The following is an 18,561-nucleotide window of genomic DNA, read 5'->3' as shown; positions in this document are numbered from 1 at the left end:
ATTAGTTTGTAATGTTTGTATCTCTGCATGAATCACGCGTTAATAACTTTTTTTAGAAAATGTTTCGAGAGTAATCAATTTATAAGATTGTACAGTTTATTATGAAGATCATTTACTAAATGCCAAAAGGCTTGACTGGTGACATTTAACGCGTTTTGCCTTGTTTATATCTTAATGTGTTTATTTCACATTTATTTTCTTAATGTTTTTTTTTCTAAATTTAATAAAAAATATTCGAAGTCCATCTTATTAGAAAGAGATTGCATCAAGTGTTTCAAACTATAATTTTTTCAAACAAAAATGGGAGATGATTGGTACCAAGACCGACTTCAAATATGGTTTGAAATAGTTTTTTCAGATTATTCTCAGTATGAAAAATAAGAGATCGTTCTCAAAAAATAATAAGAGATAATTGGTATGAAGACGGATTTCAATTATGGTTTGAAACACTATTTTTTACGTTCTATTCTATTAAATCTACCACTACATACAATTTTTTTTTGGCCGGAACGAGTTATGATAGAATCTACCTTATTTATCTTGAATGAACTTAACAAACAAACAAAAAATATAGTATACCATCTTCAAACGATATTACAAACCCTACACTTGACTTGATTTTGCATGAATTATGTGATCAGTTAGTGTACCAAAAACGGTTTCTGAAAAAGAAAAAACAAAGTGTTACAAAAAAAAAAAAAAAAAAAATACAACATTCTCTTTTTCACTTGCAAGTTACAACGCTAATAACTACATGGGCACAACAGTAAATTTACAGTATTCGGTGTTTCTTTGACTTCGTCCTGCCAGCTAACAACCAAAAGATATCTCAAGCCTCGTGAAGAGGGATACAATTGTAAATTCAAAGAAAACGGAAAGCGTTGAACGTGGAGAACAGTGAACCGAGACACATTCCGAATCTTTATTAAAAGAGACAATACATAAAACACGTGTTTTAAAAGGGCTCAAAATTAGATAAAGTTAAAAGTTTTATTAATATATATATGCTCTTGTTATTGGGAGATAGGAGGAGACTCAGCAACCAAACTCAATTTACAAAAGAGAAAGAAGAATAGAAGAGTAATTGAAGAAGAAGAAGATTAGATATCGTGAGCTATTGGAGAAACTCGTTTCGATTCGTTTCTACTAAGGTTTTTGTTTGTATAACGATGTCGAGTCCTATGGAGTCCTCTGATTTCGCCGCTACACGGAGATTTTCAAGGAAGCCGAGCTTCTCTCAGACGTGCAGTCGTTTGAGTCAGTATCTGAAGGAGAACGGTAGCTTTGGAGATCTCAGCTTAGGGATGTCATGCAAGCCCGAGGTCAACGGTAAGCAACCCCTTTTCTTTCGTCCAGATCCTTTCTATCGTTCACTCTGATCCTTTTGACCGGAATTAGGCAGAAAAACTGATTTAGCATCTAATATTGAGTTAAAAAAAAATTTCTTAATTTTGAGTTTTAATCTATAGTTTACGTAGTAGACACGTTTTTTCTTTGCCTTGCAAGTGTATGTGCTAAGCTTGCGTGTATGGTTTTGTTTGAGAGTGGTTAGCTTTCTGTTTTCTGCAATTTCCATCGATTTTATTTGCCATGTTTGGTCGAATACTTAAACATTGCTAAATTTGTCATTAAAAGTTATTGGAGAGAGAAATCTTACCTTTTTGGATCATATCTTGCAGGCATCATCTCTCGTCAGCCCACAACAACCATGAGTTTATTCCCTTGTGAAGCTTCCAACATGGAATCCATTGGCCAAGATGTTAAACCAAAAAATCTGTTTCCTAGGCAACCAAGTTTTTCTTCCTCATCCTCCTCTCTCCCCAAGGAAGATATCCTAAAAATGACACAGGCTACTACTACTTCTACTAGGTATGTTCTGTTGCAAAGCTAATCTTTATTTGTTATCTCTTTGACTAATTATTGTGTTTCTGGAAATAGACCTGTGAGACCAGAGCCTCAAACTGCACCGTTGACTATATTCTACGGCGGGCAAGTGATTGTGTTCAATGACTTTTCTGCTGAGAAAGCCAAAGAAGTGATGGACTTGGCGAGCAAAGGAACCGCTAATACCTTCACCGGTTTCACATCTAATGTCAACAACAACATCCAGCCCGGTTACACTACTAACCTAGCCAATAACCAAACAGAGATGAGAAGTAACATCGCTCCTATCCCAAACCAACTTCCTCGTCTCATGAAAATCACAACACAAGATCCAGTTCAATCCTCCTCAACTGCAATGGCATGCGGTAATCTTTCTCACCTTATTTTTGTTTATATTTCCATGTGACTTTAAACCGAATATATATTAACAAAGAAAAATCCCCTTTCTTTTACAGAACTTCCTATTGCTAGAAGAGCTTCACTCCATCGGTTCTTGGCTAAGAGAAAGGACAGGGTTACGTCAAAGGCACCATATCAATTAAACGATCCAGGCAAAGCGTCTTCAAATCCTCAAACCGGAGACAACACCACCTCTTGGCTCGGTTTGGCAGCTGAAATGTGAAGGACATCGCCAAACCACCACAAACCGTACCGGGGGTATTCTTTTGACGTCTCATCAATAAACAAGATATATATGAAAAGCTCCTGCGTCACGGTTATTAGTTCGCGTGTAACCATATTTTACAAATATTTAATCTTTAGGAAACTTCATATATTTGTATGTATCTGTTTATGATTAGCGATCAATTCTTGTTAGCGCCTGTCTTTTGCTAGGTAATGTGTCATGTCTGTCTAAATCCCCTTTCTCTGGCCTGTCTCAGAACTAGTCTGAGTTTGTAAGACGATCTCCGATGGTGTTTTATTTTTCACTTTTTGCTTCATTTTGAAACAAATTTGGCTCCAATGGTGTTTCATTTCGAAGGAAGAAATGAAGCGAAGGAAGAAATGAAGCAAAGAATAGTATGGCTTCAAATTTTTGAAGCTGAACTTTCTAAATTATAAATTGGTTTTTAACTTTTGTTTGTTTCTATTTTTTACTGAAATAAATTATATATATCAATATTATCCAATCAATTTTAAAATTTTGACATTCATCTAATTAGATATTTATATTGAAAAACATGAGAATATTCATTTTAAGAACTTTAATTCGTTTAAAAATAATGGAAGATAAATAATATTACATTTTACTTCTAAACAATTTTATTAATCATTTAAAGAAAAAATATATAAAAGACATTTTTTTACGAAATATGGTGTTCTGTGTTTGTTTATTTATGTTATGTAGTAATATTTTAATATGATAATGTTTGATTTATATTAAATAATAATTATGTTAGATTATTGTTAAAACAAAACATTTGGGTAAAATTATTAAATATGGAAAAAGTATAAGATGTTATTAATAATTAATGATAAAGTGGACATGAAATATACTTGGAATATTCTTTTTACAAGAAAGAAATGAAACAAACCATTAGAAGAAATGTGCTTCAATTTTTGCTTCATTTTGAATAAAATGTACTTTTAAAACTGAAAATGAAGCTAAGCAATGGAGATGCTCTGCGAACAACAAAATTTTGTTGACGACAATTCTACTTGCTAGTTTTAATTTTAATCTTCGTTCTTTAGTCTCTTTCCAGAGCACTACTCTTTAACCTCAAACCAACAGCCTTAAACAAACAAACAAACAAATAAAGATGGTTGAAAAGTCATTTTTCCTCTAGTTAAAAAAAAAACTCGAAAATCATATAATTTTGATTTCCGGGGAAAGTATTAGAGATAAACGGGATAGTAAAATGTAGCATATTTTATAGATCAAGATTGTAGAATTAAAATAAATAATAATATATTAGGATATCTTCTTTATGTATTTAGAAAAGTTGACAATATTTACCAATGTATACTGATTGTGTTTCACAAAAAAGTTTACCAATGTATATTATATTTTCTATCAAAAAAAAAATTCTATTATATTTTACCGACAAGAAAATGACTGGTTCTACTTTAACATGTGCATGTTTCTTTGATTTCTTGTCTTCATATTACAACAAGTCAGCGAAGGTGTCTTGATTGCCGAAAAACCATAATTAAATTTTGATTTTTTTCTTATTTGTTTAATTTCCCGACCTACTACTACTCTAATTAATGTAATCGCATTTCATTATTTGAACCATTGAATTATTAGTTTAGCAAGTGTAAGTGTAACTGAGAAGATCTGAAAAAAACAAAATGGCTCGACCAAACCTCTAGAAAGTAGAGGAGTTTGAGAGCAAATCATTCATAAAAATTTGTAAACACCAAATCAACTCTTCATCGACTCATCGTCACCTACTCTTTACAATGGATTCAGACTCCGAGATCGAATACGACTATTATCCAAGGTTTCGAGTCTACAAGAACGGCCGAATCGAACGCCTCGTGGCCGAAACCTTCGTCCCGCCTTCACTAAACCCTGAAAACGGCATCGTTTCAAAAGACGCCGTCTCCTCCCCGGAGAAAAACCTCTCTCTCCGTATTTACTTCCCCCATACAGCCGTAGCCGGTGAAGAGAATAAGAAGAAGCTCCCACTCCTCGTCTACTTTCACGGTGGCGGTTTCATCATGGGAACAGCTTTCTCTCCAATTCACCACACTTTCCTCACATCTGTGGTCTCAGCCGCCGACTGCATAGCCGTCTCCGTGGACTACCGGCGTGCGCCTGAGCACCCTATTCCCATCGCGTATGAAGACTCGTGGGACGCGATGGAATGGATATTCAGACACATCTCTGGAACTGGTCCGGAAGATTGGCTGAACGAAAACGCAGACTTCGGTAGAGTGTTCATCGCCGGAGACAGTGCCGGAGCAAACATCGCGCATCACATGGGGATCAGAGCCGGAAAAGAGAGAAGAGAGTTTAAAATCTCGGGGATGACTCTGTTCCATCCGTTTTTCTTGTCAAGAGTTGGTGCGGTGGGATATTTTGAAGGGCTTTGGGATATCGCGAGCCCGAACAGCGACAAGGGAGTGGTGGATCCGTGGATCAACGTGGTCGGGTCGGATCTTTCCGGATTGGGTTGCGGGCGGGTTCTGGTGATGGTGGCAGGGAAAGATGTACTGGCGAGGGAAGGTTGGGTTTACGCGGAGGAGCTGAAGAAGAGTGGATGGGAAGGGAAAGTTGAAGTGATGGAGACTAAGGGCTCGTGTAGTTGTTCAGAGATTTGCAGAGTTCCTTAAGTAGTAGTAGTTGTTAGCTTTCGAGGAAGTTGTTAGGTTTGTATTTTGTAATACTTCAGTCTATTTAAAGAGTATGTGTGTCCGTCGAAATCAATCAATAAGATTTTAGAACATTCAGTTTGTACATGTGTTCTTCAAGCTTGTTTAACTGATATGCCACAACTTGTACTCTCAAGTGTAGGAAATGTGAAAAGTGTAGCAACAAAGAAAAATTTCAAGATAACTAATTAGTATAATTCAAAAACATATACTTGTTGTAGCCTTACATACATTGAGTATTAACTATATAGTTAGCAACAGTTCGAAGACAAAGACTTGTAGTGTAGATTCATCCATACCATCTTTTTTTTTGTGAGTTGGGGGATATTGGATCTCTAATAAGATGCTGATAAAAAGTGATAACAAAGAACATCAACACAAGTGACTGGTATATTTGTGGCGTAACTGGTATATCTATGGATGCGTTTTAGGCCCAATACATGGCATCGGCACTAGATACTAATGATAATACCTTTTACAAAAATGATAAATGTATTTTAACCTGAGGTTCAATCCAAACTATAAGCTTGGCCTTTTTTCATCGTGCTTCTTCTGATAACACGTGTGGCAAAATCTGGATACCACTGTTTTTGATTTTTAAACAGACAAACAAACAAAAAATCAAGGAAGATAATGAATCACTATCGAAATAATGATCCCAAAAAAATGGGCACAGAATTACAAATAAATAAATAAATCCAATTTAAAATTAAAATTAAAATTCTAGAAGCGAAGTTGATTAAGGCCGTCTTGCCCAAAAAACAAACTTCAAAAATTCCAAAGATGCACCGCCGAGCCATCGTAACTCTCATAATCCCTTGTAGGTGAAAGCTCTTCTCTGAAACGCTCGCCGGAGTACTCGTCGGAGAAATCATTAAACCCGGGGAACAACCCGAAATCCGCAGCGAAGTTACCCGAACCAACAGTCGGAAGCATACTCAAAAACTCCGAGTCATCAACGTCCATCGTCCTCATCATCATCGACGACGAAGCCGCCGAGTTTGAAGTAGACTCTTGCTGCATCATCTCCTCGTCCTTCTCCCTCGCGACATTCTCTTCCGAGTTAGCGAACCTCGCAGCCGCTTCTCGGATCTCCGACCGCGACATGTTTCCTCCGCCGCTGATCGCCGGAGGATTATCGGGGAAGTTGAAGTTCGCGTTGCTGCCTCGGAGGCAGAAGAGAGCAGCGTCGAAGGCACGCGCCGCCTTCTCTGGAGTGTCGTAAGAGCCCAACCAAATACGCTCTCTGCTGTTGGGAAGTCTGATCTCTGAAACCCATTTCCCCCACTTCCTCTTCCTCACTCCTTTGTACTTTGACTGCATCGACGACCCTTCCTCCTCCATCACCAAACCAAGCCCGGTTCAATTCGGTACGGTACGGTTCTGTTTATGGTTTAGCTCTGCTCTTCAGTTTCTATTTGAATTGGATAATGGAATTGGTCGATTTATATATATACGCGAGAGAGCGTGAAGAGTGTGTTTTGACTTCTACTGGCCCGTGGAGAAGAAGAGTAGGGAGGGTCAAACTCAAATGTCAAAGAGAGCGCGTTTGTGGCTTATTACCGGTCTTAACAAGTGTCAAGCGAAATGACACGTGGCGGATATATGTACAAGCCCGTCTCATTGTGTGGTCACGCGGGTAAACTCAGCAGAACTCTGTGACTCTGTTTGATTTTCTTGTCCTTGTTTTCCACGTGATTGAATCCTTTTTTATTATTATTTAAAGGTTGAAAATATTTCTCTGAGTTTTAGTAGAGAAGACTCTGTCATTTTTCTCAGATGATTGCTGAAAATGATTCTTTTAGTTAACATTACATTAACATTACACTGTAGTATCTATATGTAGACACTTGTAACAGACTTGTCCTCTTTTTTATTTTGTTGTTGTTGTTGTTCTCACAGGTTATACAAAAATATGAAAACAAGAAAATAGAAAAACATCAAGTTAGAACGAAAAATCAATTCACTATCCTATAAAAATGTATATATATATACCTCTTGGCACTATCTTCTTCTTCTTCTCAGTTTGTTGTTTGCAGTACACACAAGAACAAAAAAGCTGTACGTTAAGTTGATACTGATGTAAATGCACCATCTGTTGAATGAAGCCGCAGCGGAAGTGTGTTCGTAGTGTACTTTCCAAGCATAACCGCTGTCTGTTTCGCTGCAAGCTTACTTTGTGGTTGGGTTAGCTGCAAGATCTCCGTCTAAACTCATTTGCTGGACTTCTACTGATGATAGTATCTTTATATTTTGCACGCAGTTCACAAACTCCCTAAAGAAAAACAAACAACAATGATAATCAGAAAATGTTGACTCAGAGGAGATTATTTAGAGCATGTTGTTGGTTCATGATCTGTGTATTCGAGTTTCCAATCAGAAGGTTGTGGATCCTCCAGATGTCCTTCGATGCCAAACATTCTTGCCAAGTCATTTCTCAGTTCTTCGTAGCCGCTATAACGTGTAACATCTATTGATCTTCCTACTGACCCTCGTTTTTGAACCTTCAGTGAGGTTTAACAAATAAGTTCCAATAAGATAAGAGCTTTGTTTGAGAGACAGAGAAACATATCCAACCTTTGTATATGTTCTAATTCGTTGAGTCTGATTAGGCCTGAGTCCACCACCATTCATAAGACACTTAAAACAATGAATTCAATGTACTGTTTCTGATAACCAAACCTTAATCTCTCATATCAATCACCCACGCTTTCGACTCAAAACTATAAAACCTAAAATGATGCAGCTCTACAAATACTTTTCGGTTCATGGCATTATCCGTTGAAAATATATATCGAAATAAATAAAAGAGGACATCATTGCCTACAATTTTTGGTACGTGGCAGATCAAATCAGTTGCAACCTAAACACATGTCTAACCACCTCAAGATCGTTCGTTCTTTCTTATGTAACATTAGCATAATCTAGCGGGCATAGATAAATCCTCATGCTATGTTACACCCAAGTTTCAAGACGCAATGAGAAGAGTGTAAATACTTTGTGAAAAGGAAAACCATTCAATTGACAGCTCTAAATATCCCTGTAATGAAAGCTTTGAGGTGAGAGCTTCCAATAACAAGTATATAGTCATATAACAAAGCTAAGTTCAAGATCCATTATTAGTCTAATGGCCATAAGTTCTACCAGTTATGTACTGAGAATAAACAAGGCAACGCAAAAGCAACATGCATAAAGGGAAATAAAACAAGTAGTAATCAGAAAGTGGAGATTACTATATGATATGGCATGTCAGTCAATAGCTAATCCACATGAAAAGGGCACAATCCAAAATCATACTCACTCTCAATTGAAGCAAATCGGATGCAGAAAAGCTCATCCTTCAGCTTCAGCAAAGTCACGAGCGTGCCACACACGACTTTTCATTCTCATACTGTTACGCTAGTTTTTGGATATAATCAGATCGATAGTTACGAATAGATTTAGTGTCTTTTAGCTCAAAAAAAAAGACTTTGCAAACATAAATAACACCATATATACATTTGTGTTTGTATCTCAGAAGTTTTTAATCTGATTATCTCTTAGTTTTCGATAATTGATTTAGTCATATTGTATTTATCTATTGTCTTCCTCAGATTGTTCTTTCTTACTTGTTAATCGTTGTTTTTCTTTTTGTTGCAGATTCACACGTACATTAAACTATTCCGATATGATGTAGAGTTTGCAACTAACAGAAAGGTACTTAAAATTTATAAAGGAAACAAGCACATTTACCATAGTCTTTTCATTCTTTTGTCATGTGAATATATATTGTTTTCGAAATTGATTTTGTTAGCGAAAGGGATTTATCATTTTCATTGGAAGAAAATTCAACGTAAAAAGAAGCGTGGGCTGTTCTAGCATGGATTGCACACATGAGTGGAATGCACGTTGAGTCGCTACCGTATCGTTTTCTATAATATATCATTTGAAACCTCCTCCCATTAAAACTATTAATTTGATTTGATTTAAGATTCTTTCCCTCTAATTGCATATTAAAGGTTTGAGTATTAGCAGGTGATTATGTTTTTAATCACCACATGCATACGTTTTGCAATTATAGTTATTGAATATTTTGTTTTAAGATCTGTATTAGCTAAAAATATGTTGAAATTTTAAACAAATTATTAAATTTTTCAAAAGAGTTCGTAGTGATCTTTACTTTGTTAAATAGTCTCATGGACTAGTCTAAGATTCGGTATCTTGTAAACTCATTCTAAATTGAAAAGGTATGAAATCCAGATTGGTTTAAAATAGTGAGAATTATAATCAACCAAAAAACATTTAACTTCAAAAGAGAATCCTAGACTCATAATTCCACAACGCCTCATATTATCAGAGCTTATAAAATCTTCCAACAAATAGCAATTGACTACATATTATTAAAATTTTGGAAACTGACCCAAGCGCTAGTAAATGATGAAATTGTGACAAATGGTATGAAACTGATTCGGCCGACAACACATACTAACTAATAGAGCCAAGAGAAGCCCATTAAACAATCTGAGAGTAGGCAACACAGGTTAAATATTCTAGAAGGGGAGGAGGTACTCAAAACTTAGGACGTACAACATCGGCTTATGTACTGCTTTGCGACAAAGCGTAGCATTTAGGTTTAGTAGTCACTAAAACCTGAACCATAAGTTTCTATTCATTGAAAGCCTCCTTGTATATATATATCTCCGGTCTACTTTCATTACATTACAACTCTCGACCACCTTCTTCTTTGTCTTTTGTCTTTTGTCTTTGCCAATTCATCTTTTTTTTTTCCTTCTAAATATATATAGCGTAGAAAATAATTACGTAATTCTTGTCTTCTCCCTTGCTATTTCATATTAATTAAAGAGTAAGGGCAACATATAAGTAACTGATTCTGTCTTCGAAGCCTCTACGTGGCCTAATCTCCTAAGTTTCTGCCAGCGTACCAGCCAACAATTCTTTCTCCTTCCTTTGCATATTCATCAAGGTAACCCACAACAGATCACTAATACCGATTATTATCATTCAAGTTTCTATTCAATACTAATTAGTTTGTGATTTTTTAATGACTAGTTTGTGATCAATGATGTAATTCGTACTAATAGTTCTTTTTAACATTAATTCCGGCGACTATAAACTCCGTACTAATTAAATATTGTGAGTTAATACCATGCAAGTTTGTAATAATTAGGTTGTGAACTTGTGATTACTGATTTGATCCGTGGTAATTGCTCGTTTTAACATTGATTCCGGCGGCTAGTAAATTAAATATTGTGAATTAGTCACATACGTTAGACCATAACACAATGTTAATATATCCCCATCCATTTTTTCTTTGTGGTAAACAACACCAACTACTCTTTATATTTCTTTCAAAATAATAACAATATAATTAGTTTTAAGTAGATAGGAAAAAAGAATACATCAACAAGAAAAAAGAAAGAAAGGCAACAACTGTGAAACATGACTTAGCCACACACACAATAAAATTTTAGCGTTGAAAATTGTGTGCAAGTCTTTGTATTGATCGGTTGAGAAGTGCCTCTCTTGTTTTCATATCCTCTTTCTTTATTATTATTTTTCTCACCTTCTTGATTTTCTTCTCTTCCCTGGCGATGGCTGAAAATAGAGAGGGAATATATTTAATTTTATTAAAATTACATATATACGTAAATGAGTGTAGGTGTTTGGTTGATTAATCTTCCACATGAAGTTATCTCCCAAGAGCTTCTCAAATTTTAGTCTCTCCAATGACGTCGACGGCTTGGAGCTAAGACCTTCACCAGTTTCCGGCGGCGCAATGCTGCCGATTTTCCTCAGCAGTTTGAGTCGTAATGGAAGCGGAAGCAGCTGGGAGAGGGAGCTCGTGGAGGTGACTCTGGAGCTTGACGGCGACGACTCCATTGTCGTCTGCGGAATGTCAGAGGCGGCGTCTGTTGATACACGGCCAAGACTAATGAGGAATCTATCAACGGCTCCTGCGAGGATCAGGCAGACACTGGAGAAGTTGCTAAGGTCGGAGTCGTCAAGAACGACGGCTTCTTCAGTAGGCGAGCGAGAGATCTCGACAGACACGGGAAGGTTTACGAGGATACGGCAGACGTTGGGGAAGCTACTTAGGTCGGACTCGACAAGAGCAACGACTTCTGTCGGCCGGGAGAGAGATATAGAAAGTCAAGGGAGAGATACACCGATCATGTCCGCGAGAGATAAACGGAAGGAAGAGGTGAAGTTGCAGAGAACGAGGTCAAGCGCCCAAAGAGCGTTACAGGGTTTACAGTTCATCAACAAGACAACGAAAGGAAACAGCTGCGGTTGCGGCTGGTACTGCGATTGCGATGAGATGTGGAAGAAAGTTGAAAAGCGATTCGAGTCGCTTTCGAGAGAAGGGTTGCTTGCAAGAGAAGATTTCGGAGAGTGCGTTGGTAAGCGAATCAATAAACCCTAGAAATAAGAATCATCTATTCACAACTTAAGATTTTGGGAGCCAAAAACAATTTAGTAAAAATTTAAATATTTTTTTAAAAAATAATTTGGTAATTATGTCTATATATATTAGCTTTCAAAAATTTTGAGACAAAAAAAAAACAATAAATCATTTCGTTATGTCACGAACGGACTCTATATAACAAACTCTTGTTTGAGGTAGGGATGAAGGATTCAAAAGAGTTCGCGGTGAGTGTGTTCGACGCTTTGGCTCGAAGGAGAAGGCAGAAGCTGGAGAAGATAACAAAAGATGAGCTTCATGATTTCTGGTTACTCATTTCTGACGAAAGCTTCGACGCGCGTCTTCAAATCTTCTTTGATATGTACGTTTCCGACACTCTCTTTCTCTTTCTTTCTTTAAGTATTTTTTCTTTAATACATTTTGGTTTGTCTTTACGTTTATAACTGTTACGGGAATAACGCAAAGCATAAGAAAACAAATGTGTTTTTTTTTTTTTTTGTAACTTGAAAACAAATGTGTTGATCCATGTGCAACGTATAATTAGTTGTTGGTGATAACAATGATTGACGAATTGTTTATGGGTAATTTTAATACTTTTATCTGTTTAGTATCCTGATTTCTCAATAATGCAGATAGATGATCGCAACTTGCGGTTTTAAATTTGGGTTATTTAGCTGGTTATATCACAAATTGCTCAGTAAATTTTGTTGATTGATGAAACCATTAGGTAATGAATCACTTCTTGATTGGAAAAATGTTGTTATCTGAGACTACCACAAATTCACTAAGTTATGTGTTAGCTATATCTGTCTAACGCAATGCAAGCAAAATGTCTACCATATCATTGTTGATAGATAGATGCATCATTTAAATAACGTGATGTTCTTAGCCGTTGGATCTGTTAGTTCACGCAATCAACGGTGAACAACATTTGAGTGAGTTTGACTAATGGGCTGCGGTTTACTTGGCCCAGTAAAACAAACTTTTACCAGATTTTCAAAAAATGTTTCATCTTTCAGCTTTCCTCCTCTAATAGTTTCTTGCAAGTAAAGCTTTTAAGAAAGAGAGGCCTTGTTCTTATGTTTTTTTTACCAAACATTTATTTCAACATTATTTTTCAGTTATTCAGTCATTTTTGTGAAACATATGTTTTTGCTTGTATATGTGTTGGTAATTAGTATTATTTTCGTTGAATAATGCTGTTATACTTTTTAAGCTCTCAGTGTTTCTAATTTTATTAAAATGCTACCTGTTTTGTTACAGGGCTGATAGCAATGAAGACGGGAGGATCACCAAAGAAGAAATCAAAGAAGTAATATTATTTTCTTTTAACATATAGATGCAAACTCCCACAGTACGTTTAAAACAATCTAATTAACGTTTACCTTTTGTAACACAGCTTTTAATGCTAAGTGCATCAGCAAACAAGTTAGCAAAACTCAAGGAACAAGCTGAAGAGTACGCATCTCTGATCATGGAAGAACTTGATCCAGAAAATTTTGGATACATCGAGGTAATAAAACAACATACATTGTACTCTTACTCTTCAAAAACACTATATCAACGACCATCCGTGTTGTTTCAGTTATGGCAACTCGAGACACTCTTACTTCAGAGAGACACGTACATGGACTACAGTAGACCGCTTAGCACGGCAAGTGTCGGCATAACTACACCAAGACGGAATCTAATTAAACCTCGTAGTGTGGTTCTAAAATGTAGACAAAAGCTTCAGTGTTTGGTTCTAGATAACTGGCAACGGATCTGGGTGCTGTTATTATGGTTCACCGTCATGGCCATTCTCTTTGTCTGGAAGTTCTTACAGTACAAAGACAAAGCTGCTTTTAGAGTCATGGGCTATTGTTTAACCACTTCTAAAGGAGCCGCAGAGACTCTCAAGCTCAACATGGCTCTGGTTCTGTTACCTGTCTGTAGAAACACCTTGACTTGGCTGAGATCAACACGCGCTCGAGCCTTTGTTCCTTTTGATGATAACATCAACTTCCATAAGGTAACAAATACAACATAACCTTCCTTGGTTTCTTTTTATTTTCAGGACTCTTTACCTCTATAAGGTCCGGATCTGAGATTTTGGAGGGCATATAAATTTATTAAGAACTTTGATAATTGTTTTTAAAAAAAAAAAATGGAAGTTTATATGGATGTATATAACTTTCAAAAATTTTGGAGGCCAAGGCCAATGTTTCACTGGACTGTGCTCAGATCCGACCCTGACCTCTCTCTCTGTGTTGCAGATTATTGCTTGTGCCATAGTGATTGGGATACTAGTTCATGCTGGTACTCATTTAGCATGTGACTTTCCACGGATTATAAACTCAACTCCGGAAGATTTTGCCTTGATAGCTTCTCCCTTCAATGGTGTTAAGCCCACATTCAAAGACCTGATGACAGGTGCAGAAGGGATCACTGGGATGTCTATGGTGATCTTGACCACCATCGCATTCACATTAGCATCAACTCATTTCAGGAGAAACCGTGTAAGTCTACCGGCACCACTTGATAGGTTAACCGGCTTTAACGCATTCTGGTACACTCATCACCTTCTGGTGGTTGTCTACATTATGCTCATTGTGCATGGGACCTTACTCTTCTTTGCTGATAAGTGGTATCAGAAAACTGTAAGAATAACCTTTACTCTTAAACTGAAATGGTCAAAATGTCTTGAAACCTAAATGTGTTGCTGTTGAAACCTCTCAGACTTGGATGTACATCTCGGTTCCTCTGGTGCTCTATGCAGCAGAACGAAGTATACGAGCTTGTAGGTCCAACCATTACTCTGTCAAAATCCTTAAGGTTTCAATGCTGCCAGAGGAAGTACTCAGCATAATAATGTCAAAGCCTCCTGGATTTAAGTACAAGAGTGGTCAGTACATATTCTTGCAATGTCCAACAATCTCTAGATTTGAATGGTGAGTAAACTCCTCATAATGTTAACCAAACATCTCTAGTTTCACACCATATAGATGTTACCTAAACCCTCCCAGGCACCCTTTTTCTATTACCTCTGCACCAGGAGATGAACAACTTAGTGTTCACATCAGAACACAAGGAGACTGGACAGAGGAGCTACAACGAGTTTTGACAGTGGGCAAAGATCTTTCAACATGCGTGACTGGGAGAACAAAATTCGCTGCCCATTGCAATATTGACTTACAAGAGTAAACTCCAAGACACCTTCTTTGCTTCCTCTTACTTTCATTACAATACTTGGCGGTATTAACATGCCTTATTGATCTTGCATTGGCAGCCGACCGAAGTTACTAGTAGACGGTCCATATGGAGCTCCAGCACAAGACTACAGAAGTTATGATGTCTTGCTCCTCATTGGATTGGGAATAGGAGCTACTCCTTTCATAAGCATCCTCAAGGATCTCATGAACAATTCAAGAGATGAACAGATAGTAAGCCTGATTCAATGCACCAGATAAGTTAAAACATGTAAGGAACCTTATAGTATCTCTAACTTCATGTGACACAGTTAAATGAGTTCAGCAGATCAGATTTTAGCTGGAATAGCTATACATCTTCATATACCACACCCACCCCAACTTCAACACAAGGAGGGGGGAAAAAGGCAGTGAAGGCTCACTTCTACTGGGTCACAAGGGAGCCAGGATCGGTTGAATGGTTTAGAGGAGTGATGGAGGAGATATCAGACATGGACTACAGAGTAATTAACACCAACATATCTTCTTCTATTTCCCATCACCAGTTAGCTTACTTGATCAAGAGACTAACATATTCCTTCATCTTTCTCGTGGGACAGGGCCAGATTGAGTTGCACAACTATCTTACAAGTGTATATGATGAAGGTGATGCAAGATCAACCCTGATAAAGATGGTCCAGGCTTTGAACCATGCCAAACATGGAGTTGATATTCTATCCGGAACACGGGTAAGAAGAAGTGTTACATATCATTAGACCAACACTATGTCCCAATGTTACCTAACCACTAACAAGGATATAACCTCATTCATTTGAACAGGTGAGAACACATTTTGCAAGACCCAACTGGAAGGAAGTTTTTGGTAGCATAGCAAGAAAGCATCCAAATTCAACAGTCGGTAAATATTATTCTATACAATGATTGTAATAGCAATAAGTAACACCACACAAACACAAGAAAGAGTCTGTTTGGTGATATATAGCCCAAGGCATTACAAAGGATTATGTGAAAATGGCTTGTATTATTGTGCAGGAGTGTTTTACTGTGGCATACCAACCGTGGCAAAGGAGTTGAAGAAGCAAGCACAGGAAATGAGTCAAAAGACAACCACAAAGTTCGAGTTCCGTAAGGAAAATTTCTAATTCGATGCCACAAGTCAGCTTCTGTTATCACTTAAAAGAAAGTGAGATTTAAAATGACGCCAGCCACTATTTTTCTCATACTAAGTTCATAGCCATTTAGGAAAATAGATTATATATACTATTTGTATAGACCGGCCTAAAGGCATGAAAATAACACAAATATAAGTACTTTACTAAATGATATATAGGTCTTTTTCCAGAGCTGCCCCAATTTGTATTTCCATTACCTCAAGCTATTTGTAGTCGCAGAGGAAGAAAATATAAGACAAGAAAGGTCTCATGGACAAAATGCCTTGTCTAAATTGTTAAACTCTAGCAAAATCACAGAGTCTGTTACAAAAAAAAAATCAGAGCAAGAAGCAACATAGAGGTTGGAGTTTTATCATGTTTGATACTTCTCAGCTATTTAGAAGCCCATCTTCGGATCCGTCTCTTAAGCATATAACCCACAAACACTCCCGCAGAATAGAAGAATATATTGGCGGATCCAGGATTCTTTTTAACATGGGTCAAAAATGTGTCACGTAGAGTCTCTTAAGCATATAACCCACAAACACTCCCACATAATAGAAGAGTATAGTGGCGGATCCAGGATTCTTTTTAACATGGGTCAAAAATGTGTGAGGTAAAGTCGAACCCGGATTATAGGGGTTAACTATGGAGATTATACCAACAGAGCTATCAAAACTAAACATTTTCTTTATAACAAATCCGGTTTTTATTATTTAAGGGGTGTCAGCTGACCAACCATTAATACACGTGGGTCTACATGTACGCATCCCTTATATATTAAATAAGAAGCATTGTAATAAATGTGTTCACAATAAACTGGACACATGTCACATGTAGAGAGTTTTTCAGTCAAACTCTACGTAAATATGTTCACACTATGCACTTTACGTTTTTTTTAATATAAAACTCACATGCATGGTTCTTCTTTACGTCATTTTTACTATTTACGAATAGTGCTGGACAAATTATTCATAAATTTTGATTTAATTCGTTTTCCGTTTTGATTCGAACCGAAAAATCTGGATATCCGTTACTCTACGAAGCAAATCAAATACTAAAATGCAATATCCGTAAAAAAAGAAGCAAATCACAAATATCAATATTTATAGGAACGGATAAACATATATTTAAAGAATTATATATAAGTTATAGATTATAGTTTATATAAATTTTAAAATATTTTTGTTTTTAAATAATTTCATTTTAAGAATTTTATTTTTCATGTATTATTTTGAAAAAGTTATTTAATATTAATTAACAGTATCTTTATATATTTATCAACCATCTTTATATATTTTTATATACATATACATGTGCACATTGACGTGAACACCTTATAACTAGGTATTTACCACAACTGAAATATCTAATTTTTTTTGAAGTTAAAATATTATTTTTCTTAATGCTTCTTTCACTGTCGACCAAATTGTAGTAAAATGATTTGTCTTAATAATTTTATTTTATTTTTTTAACTATTATTCGTTTAGAAACTATAATATGAAACCATTGGTTCGACATCACGACTATCTAAGATTCATAACATGAAAACAAATAAATAATAGTAATTTTTGATTATCACAGAAAAAAAAAACAAAAACATCAAAAATTTTAACCGAACAAACCAAATAAATATTGATTAAAATTGATAGTTATATTTTAGGAGATTAAAAAAAAAAAAAAAAAAAAAAAAGGTCGAATCAAATAAGAGGCTGAAATCGAACTCAGCGTAATGAAACTAATAATCACATTCCGCGCAAGACGCGGATTATTACCTAGTAATAAGTAAACTCATTGCATATCTCCAAATTGTTTGTCTATAATAATCTACCTGCTCAGTATTGTAAGCTAATGAGTCTGGGCCAAGTAAGGATCTTAAATAATTATATGATTTGGAAATTGGGAAATCATAAGTCCTAGATTCTGAGCTATAACAAAGATCCTGCCCTCTTTTCATTCTGATCAATTTTTGATAAGCATGCCAAAATTCATCCTGATTATCATCCTTTCCATTATTAGAGAGAAGCTTATAATGCTCTCGTTTAATGTCTAAAACAAAGCAAAGAATACGGAAGTATCCACATAGCTTTTCTTAGAAACGAGGAACATGTTTACTAAGAAAAACTCATTCAAATCCAAACAAAAACCAAGCAAAGCAGAAAAAGGAAACAAATCTTAGAACATAATGCTAGGGAGATCCGGAGATGGACGCTAAAACCAAAGACGTCCAAATCACAAATTATTGAGTAGATAAAGTCTAATAGTCTATAATGTAATGAAAATAGCTTCCAGCTACGTAGATTATTTTGGATTCTTCCAAGTAGCTCCGTTGTGGCCAGTCTTGCACCACCTTTGAACACTTGTTACACTTCTTTTTGTGGTATATTCATTTAGTTTCTTCTTGATCGAATCGAGTCTTGAGAACCATAAGGACAAAATACGTCAAGGAACAAGTTGGATTTTCTCCGAGGATTGAGTCCCATGTCATTACATAAGATCATCAGCATGTTGGATGCTGAAAGTAGAAATGCAGTGATTTTTGTAGAATCTGCTCGATTTTTTCATCACTTCCATTTCTTTATAGAATTGGTACAAC

General features: G+C 36.2%; 4 protein-coding genes across 4 annotated transcripts; 3 read left to right on the top strand and 1 right to left on the bottom strand.

The window, feature by feature from the left end:
* Positions 1-1,022: 1,022 nt before the first annotated feature.
* On the top strand, positions 1,023-2,825 carry LOC106307722 (protein TIFY 10A-like). The gene is made up of 4 exons (XM_013744756.1): positions 1,023-1,329; positions 1,680-1,869; positions 1,939-2,249; positions 2,340-2,825. Exons 1-4 carry the CDS (start codon positions 1,170-1,172, stop codon positions 2,504-2,506), a joined length of 828 nt encoding a protein of 275 aa, XP_013600210.1. The 5' UTR covers positions 1,023-1,169; the 3' UTR covers positions 2,507-2,825.
* Positions 2,826-4,067: 1,242 nt separating this feature from the next.
* Positions 4,068-5,356, top strand: LOC106307815 (probable carboxylesterase 1). The gene has a single exon (XM_013744878.1). It carries the CDS (start codon positions 4,288-4,290, stop codon positions 5,161-5,163), a length of 876 nt encoding a protein of 291 aa, XP_013600332.1. The 5' UTR covers positions 4,068-4,287; the 3' UTR covers positions 5,164-5,356.
* Positions 5,357-5,665: 309 nt separating this feature from the next.
* Positions 5,666-6,638, bottom strand: LOC106307816 (ethylene-responsive transcription factor ERF017-like). Its single transcript, XM_013744879.1, has one exon. It carries the CDS (start codon positions 6,544-6,546, stop codon positions 5,971-5,973), a length of 576 nt encoding a protein of 191 aa, XP_013600333.1. The 5' UTR covers positions 6,547-6,638; the 3' UTR covers positions 5,666-5,970.
* A 3,288-nt stretch (positions 6,639-9,926) lies between these two features.
* On the top strand, positions 9,927-16,159 carry LOC106308014 (respiratory burst oxidase homolog protein E-like). Its single transcript, XM_013745122.1, has 14 exons — positions 9,927-10,165; positions 10,862-11,603; positions 11,828-11,987; positions 12,890-12,938; positions 13,026-13,139; positions 13,212-13,637; positions 13,882-14,265; positions 14,345-14,556; positions 14,632-14,805; positions 14,895-15,048; positions 15,126-15,317; positions 15,414-15,542; positions 15,634-15,712; positions 15,847-16,159. Exons 2-14 carry the CDS (start codon positions 10,886-10,888, stop codon positions 15,954-15,956), a joined length of 2,901 nt encoding a protein of 966 aa, XP_013600576.1. The 5' UTR covers positions 9,927-10,165; positions 10,862-10,885; the 3' UTR covers positions 15,957-16,159.
* The last annotated feature ends 2,402 nt before the right edge of the window (positions 16,160-18,561 follow it).

Source organism: Brassica oleracea, chromosome C8 (assembly GCF_000695525.1).
Source record: "Brassica oleracea var. oleracea cultivar TO1000 chromosome C8, BOL, whole genome shotgun sequence".
NCBI lineage: Eukaryota > Viridiplantae > Streptophyta > Magnoliopsida > Brassicales > Brassicaceae > Brassica > Brassica oleracea.
Note: the sequence above shows the minus strand (reverse complement) of the source record. Positions and strands in the feature narration are given on the sequence as shown.

Excerpts from the sequence above, each read along its gene's own strand:
- LOC106307722 (XM_013744756.1), top strand. The coding sequence starts at position 1,170 with ATGTCGAGTCCTATGGAGTCCTCTGATTTCGCCGCTACACGGAGATTT. Across the intron at positions 1,870-1,938 it reads GCTACTACTACTTCTACTAG|ACCTGTGAGACCAGAGCCTC; the intron begins GTATGTTCTGTT and ends TTCTGGAAATAG. Across the intron at positions 2,250-2,339 it reads CTCAACTGCAATGGCATGCG|AACTTCCTATTGCTAGAAGA; the intron begins GTAATCTTTCTC and ends TTTCTTTTACAG.
- LOC106307815 (XM_013744878.1), top strand. The coding sequence starts at position 4,288 with ATGGATTCAGACTCCGAGATCGAATACGACTATTATCCAAGGTTTCGA.
- LOC106307816 (XM_013744879.1), bottom strand. The coding sequence starts at position 6,546 with ATGGAGGAGGAAGGGTCGTCGATGCAGTCAAAGTACAAAGGAGTGAGG.
- LOC106308014 (XM_013745122.1), top strand. The coding sequence starts at position 10,886 with ATGAAGTTATCTCCCAAGAGCTTCTCAAATTTTAGTCTCTCCAATGAC. Across the intron at positions 13,140-13,211 it reads AAAATTTTGGATACATCGAG|TTATGGCAACTCGAGACACT; the intron begins GTAATAAAACAA and ends GTGTTGTTTCAG. Across the intron at positions 14,557-14,631 it reads ACAATCTCTAGATTTGAATG|GCACCCTTTTTCTATTACCT; the intron begins GTGAGTAAACTC and ends AAACCCTCCCAG.